Source organism: Dryas octopetala, chromosome 1, assembly GCF_963921425.1.
Source record: "Dryas octopetala chromosome 1, drDryOcto1.1, whole genome shotgun sequence".
In the NCBI taxonomy this organism is placed as follows: domain Eukaryota; kingdom Viridiplantae; phylum Streptophyta; class Magnoliopsida; order Rosales; family Rosaceae; genus Dryas; species Dryas octopetala.
In genome coordinates, this window is record NC_141366.1 from 30,646,461 (window position 1) to 30,652,574 (window position 6,114).

At 39.6% G+C, this 6,114-nt stretch overlaps 1 protein-coding gene across 1 annotated transcript; it reads right to left on the reverse strand.

The window, feature by feature from the left end:
- Window positions 1–4,404: 4,404 nt before the first annotated feature.
- Window positions 4,405–5,846, reverse strand: LOC147299698 (uncharacterized). The gene is made up of 2 exons (XM_086231822.1): window positions 4,754–5,846; window positions 4,405–4,442 (listed from the first exon to the last, which is right to left on the reverse strand). The coding sequence occupies exons 1-2, from the start codon at window positions 5,844–5,846 to the stop codon at window positions 4,405–4,407; spliced, it is 1,131 nt and encodes a 376-aa protein (XP_086087948.1).
- Between the last annotated feature and the right edge of the window lie 268 nt (window positions 5,847–6,114).

Here is a 6,114-nt window from a genome sequence, read left to right on the forward strand (position 1 = left end):
GCTCATTAGTAGGTATGTACAAAATTACAAACCAGCCATATATTCTTCTCAAATTATTAGGTTTTAGTATCTAGATAGAAAATGGCGATTGCTTCTGAGGCATCTGAAGCCCAAGATGAAGAGAAAGATGGTGATACTTTGAAGAGGCTAACATACAATCTAAAATATCGGACCAATGATTTACTAGAGGTAAATATTAACACCACTTTCTCTAGCCAATTTTCTCTAACTAGCTAGTGACATTTCAATAGTAGTTCTTAGAGTATATACTAATTTCACACTTATATTTTAATTAATTATTATAATGATATTTTCTTTTTCTGGAAATTAAAACTACCAGAAAATAAAATTAAAAAATTTATTTTAGGGGTGTTCAAGATCCAATCCAATTTGCCCAAACTGACCAATCCAATCCACTTTGATCAATTTCAACGATTTCGGCGGATTGGATTGGATTTCAAAATTCAAAATCCGACGTGATTGGATGACGGATTTCCTACGTATTGAAAATCCAATAAAATCTAATCGAATCAAATCCAATGTTTTATTATTTAATTTCATACTTTTTTGGTCTTCTATGCATTCAAAACTATAAGTAGTGAGCAAGTTTAATCCTTTGGTAAAATTACTTTTCCTTAGAATTGAACTTTCATTTCATGTATAATTCTGTGAAAATTTCTTGGTATATTTGATTTGTTGATAATTTTTTTGTGTTCGATCCAATTCTTTTTCCCTTCATTAAAAAACCAATCTTCCAATCTAATGTCAATTGGATCGGATTGGGTTGGATTCTAATTAACCTCATATTAGTTTGGATTGGATTGCAAAATCTATAATTCAATGTATATTGGATCAGATACTGATTTGCTCAAAATTAATGGGTTATGAATGATGAACACCCGCAATATATATATTTCATCTGACATACAATTTTCTAAATGTCGATAAGAAAAAATTATTTATTATTTATTTTTTACTTTTTCTTATTTCCTTTTCTTTACTAACTCTCTCCATGCTTTTAGTGATCCACTTGTGACTTGTTTTATTCATTTTCATCTTATATTGTGTCTCAATTTGGCAGTGTGTATGTGTAGAAGAAACATCAATAGGATAGATATATATATATCCATCGTGTTCAAATTAATAAGAGAATTTATGTTTTATGTCAACTATGAACATTTACAATATCGAATGGTGAGCACTGATCGATTTAATTATCACCTAATTTGTAATCCAAAGTATATATGTTTAATTTCTAAACTTTTCCTAAAGAAGTTTATGTTTGAAGTAATAGTTTCATTCATACGGCAATGCCATATTACAAAGTATATATACATGAGCAACCCTAACAGCATTAGGAGGCCATAAGCCCAATACGAGTAAAGGGGCTAAAACTAAGGCTAACTATATGCTAATCACACAATACATATCTCTCTGTACAAATGTATTAATAACTAAATCATCTAGCACTTATCTTCTTGATCTTTGCTTTTAATACTCCCCTTCAAGTTGGAGTGGATATTAATCACACTCAACTTGTTAAGCAAAGTTCCAAATTGTGTTGTGCTCAAAGGCTTCGTGAAGAGATCTGCTACCTGCTGTTTGGTGCCGATGTGAAATGTCCTGATTACACCTCTTTGCAATTTTTCTCTAACCACATGACAATCAATCTCAATATGCTTTGTTCGTTCGTGAAACACTGGATTTGTAGCAATGTGTATTGCCGCTTGGTTATCACAAAACAATCTTGCTGGACTCTTCTGATTTGCTCCCAAGTCATTGAGTAGGCTGCGTAACCACATCACCTCGCAACACACTACTGCCATGGAGCGATACTCGGCTTCAGCACTGCTTCGTGATACAGTGCTTTGTTTCTTCGTCCTCCAAGAAATAGGTGCATTACCAAGCATAACACAGTATCCTGTAAGTGATCTGCGTGTATCTTTACATCTCGCCCAATCTGCATCACAATAGGCTGTGAGTTCTGCCTTTCCTGTTGCTGGTAGGAATATCCCTTGGCCTGGAGTCTGCTTTATGTACCGAAGCACTTGGTGTGCTGCATCAAGATGTGGTCGTCGTGGCTTGTCCATGAATTGACTGAGGATATGAACAGCATATACCAAGTCCGGCCTCGTAATAGTTAAGTATATTAAACGACCTACTAACCTTCGATACTGCGAAGGCTCAGACAACAACTCTCCATCAGCTCTAGTCAAGGACAAATTCTGATCAACTGGGTAAGAAGATGGTTTGGCTGCAAGAAAGCCACTGTCTTCGAGTACTTCCAGTGCATATTTGCGTTGGCAGAGTGCTATGCCGTGTTTTGAACGGGCAACTTCAATTCCGAGAAAGAACTTGAGCTGCCCCAAGTCTTTCAATTTGAATCTGTTGGATAGGAAATCTTTGGTAGCATTTATATCCTCCAAGTCATTCCCAGCTAGAATTACGTCATCAACATATACAAGCAGCACCGTAAATTTGCCAGATTGTTCTCGGACGAATAACGAGTAGTCTGCCCATGATTGTCTAAAACCTGCAGCTTTCAACGCTGTGGAAAGCTTAATGAACCATTGTCTGCTTGCTTGCTTTAAACCATAGAGACTTTTATGTAGTTTACAAACTCTAGTCTCCCCTTTTCGTCCGAAGCCAGGTGGAAGTTTCATGTAGACTTCCTCGGAAAGATCACCATGCAAGAACGCGTTATTGACATCCAGTTGATGTAAATGCCAACCTCGGATTGCAGCAAGACTCAAGAGGACGCGGACGGTGGTTAGTTTTGCAACAGGTGCAAAAGTCTCGGTGTAATCTATCCCTTCAACTTGACTATACCCCTTCGCGACAAGTCGTGCCTTGTAACGCTCAACCGTTCCATCTGGATTAAGTTTAATCTTGTACACCCATTTGCAGCCTATAGGACGTTTGTGTGCAGGCAAAGAAACTAAGCTCCATGTGTGATTGCTTTGGAGAGCTTTGATCTCTTGTTGCATGGCAATGCGCCATTCAGGTATTTGGGCTGCCTGCGCAAAGGAACTCGGTTCTTTGTGGAGGGTAAGTTGAGCTGTAAAGGCTCGATGATGAGGTGATAAACGATCATAACACAAAACATTTGCTAAGGAATGGGAGGTACCTGTGTCCGGTGAAGATGACGAAGTGGACCGAGAGGGAAGAGTTGCCTCCACGTGAAAGTCTTGCAAGAATGTTGGAGTCTTAGTAGGTCGGGATGAACGTCTTGGCTGCTCATGAGGCATGATGTCAGGCGCTGGAGGATCAGGCAGAATGGATGAGGATGAGGATAGAGGATTTGGTGATGTAGCATGATCATCTGGTGGTGGAAGAGTTTGAGTTGGATGAGAATCAGGAAGCTGGGTAGTTGTCTCGATAGGAATATCAATGGGAGAGGAATCTCCATAGAAATCAAGATTTGAACGAGAAGGAAACGGAAAAGGTGGTGTTTCATGTGAAGTAGGTAACGAGGAATTTTTATCCCGAAAAGGAAAAGATTGTTCATGAAATAATACATCCCGAGACACAAAGATTTCCTCTTTCTCTATGTCATATACCCGATAACCTTTTTGACCATGTGGATACCCGACAAAGACACATCGTTTTGCTCTAGGATCAAATTTTGTGGGTTTAAGAGGATGGGTAGAAGCAAAACATAAACACCCAAAAACTTTGAGGTGTGTATATACAGGTACCCTGTTGAATAGTCGTTCAAAAGGACTCTTTCCGTCCAAGAGCGACGTTGGGGTGCGATTGATGAGATAGGCAGCTGTAAGAATGGCATCTCCCCAGAAGGACTTCGGCAGATGTGCCTGAAATAGGAGTGCTCTAGCTACATTAAGCAGATGACGATGTTTACGTTCAACAACACCATTTTGTTGGGGTGTGTTGACGCAACTCGTTTGATGAATAATCCCTTTTGAAGAATAAAAATTAGGAATTTTGAACTCAGGACCATTATCACTCCGAACTATTTTTACATGTGTGTCATACTGGGTTTCGATGAGCTTAATGAAATCAGTAAGTAATTGTCTAGCTTCTGATTTGTGAGTCATTAAATAAACCCAAGTACTACGAGTAAAATCATCGACTATAGTAAGGAAATATCGTGCCCCAGAAAGTGATGGTTCATGATAACCACCCCATATGTCTATATGAATTAATTCAAAAGGAAATTGACTCGAAATATTGCTTAAAGGAAAAGAAGATCTGGTATGTTTGGCCAAAGGACAAATGAAACATGTGTCTGTGTCACAAGACTTATTGGAAACAAAGGGAAACGACTGTAACACTCTACTGGATGGATGGCCCAGCCTTTGATGCCAGAGACTGCCAGACGTACTGATCACTGAATTGCATGTCACTTGCTTTGCTTGGTCAAGGCAGTATAATCCTTCCCTCTCATGGCCCATCCCAATCATCTTCTCCGATCGTAGGTCCTGTATGAAACAAGCATTCTTGAGAAAGATGGATATACAAAGGGAGTCATGTGTTAACTTGCTAATGGATATGAGGTTCAAGTAGAACATAGGAACACATAACACATTGTGAAGGATAAGCTGAGGGTTAAAAATCATCTGTCCAATATGAGTTACCTTTGCCGTGGTTCCATCTGGTAGTTTAACATACCGATTTGAGACAGGTTTCATGGCAGTAAGGAGTTGTGGGTTACAAGCAATATGATTACTTGCCCCACTATCGAATATCCAGGTACTAGTTGTATTGTGTGAACTAAAATACATGGCTTTACCTGAGAGATCCTGATGGGACGAAGTGTTACCAATGTGATTGGTGGAGGCAGCGGCATTCTTACTCAACATCTCAATTAGTTGGTGGCAGACTTCTTTAGAAAAAGGAAAGCTAGGAGCCCCGGTTGTTCCTTCAAGCCTCGAGATCACATTATTGCTTCGAGACACATCAGCTGCCTTGCGCTTGCGACAATGTTCGTAGTCATGCCCTTTCCAATTGCAATAAGAACATTTGAGATGTGCTCGACAATTTTGAGCTGTGTGATACTTCTTATTGCATTTGGTGCATCTTTTTCCATCCTCAGCGCTGGTTTCTCCCTCCGCACTGTTTTTCACGGCAAACACAGCCCCTTCTGGCTGTACTGCAGACTTGTTGCCGAGAGTAGCTGCCGCCTGCTTCTCATGGCGTAAAGCCATGGCATAAGCTTTGTTTACTGCCGGTAAGGGATCAATGGCCACTATGTTACTACGAAGAGTGTCGTACCCTTCATTCAGTCCCATGAGGAACTTCATGGTCTTTTGATTCTTGATGTACTCCATCATCTTAACTCCTCCTGCACACGTGCAAGACTCTATCTCACATAAAACATCTCTTTCATCCCACAAGCTTTTCAGCTTTGTGAAATATGTGGTGACAGAATTAGAACCCTGTAGGCAAGCGTGGATTCCGTTCTCAACATTGAAGAGTTGAACTGTATTGGTTTGACCAAACCTTTCCTGAAGATCTGTCCAAACATCACGAGAAGTCTTGCAATTTTTGACACTACCAGAAATAGGTTTTGACATGGAGGCTATGAGCCATGTCTTGACAAGTGTGTCACACCGCTCCCATTGTTGCTGCTCCTCAAGATTAACAAGGGATTTGGTTTGAGTTCTAAGAACAAAACCAAGTTTGTTCTTGATTTTGAGTGCCATGCTCATTGATTGAGTCCACTCAGAAAAATTATCCTCCATCAAGGGCTGTGTAACAAGAACAGCTCCAGGTTGATCTGAATGGTGTAAGTAAAGAGCATGATTGGAGTTCTCCCATGGTTCGTGTACTCTCGAAGAGATTTCTGTTTTGGGTTTCACCTCTGTATCGCTACCTCCTGCCATGAGATTTGCTCGGGGTTTTAGGTTTTAGGTCTAGGATCGAAGTTTTGCTCTGATACCATAAAGAAGTTTATGTTCGAAGTAATAGTTTCATTCATACGGCAATGCCATATTACAAAGTATATATACATGAGCAACCCTAACAGCATTAGGAGGCCATAAGCCCAATACGAGTAAAGGGGCTAAAACTAAGGCTAACTATATGCTAATCACACAATACATATCTCTCTGTACAAATGTATTAATAACTAAATCATCTAGCACTTATCTT

Bases quoted from the DNA above. Each gene is read 5' to 3' on its own strand.
- LOC147299698 (XM_086231822.1), bottom strand. From the start codon at position 5,846: ATGGCAGGAGGTAGCGATACAGAGGTGAAACCCAAAACAGAAATCTCT. The intron at 4,443-4,753 runs GTAAAGCCATGT...TGTTTCATACAG, and splicing joins GTCCCATCAGGATCTCTCAG to GACCTACGATCGGAGAAGAT.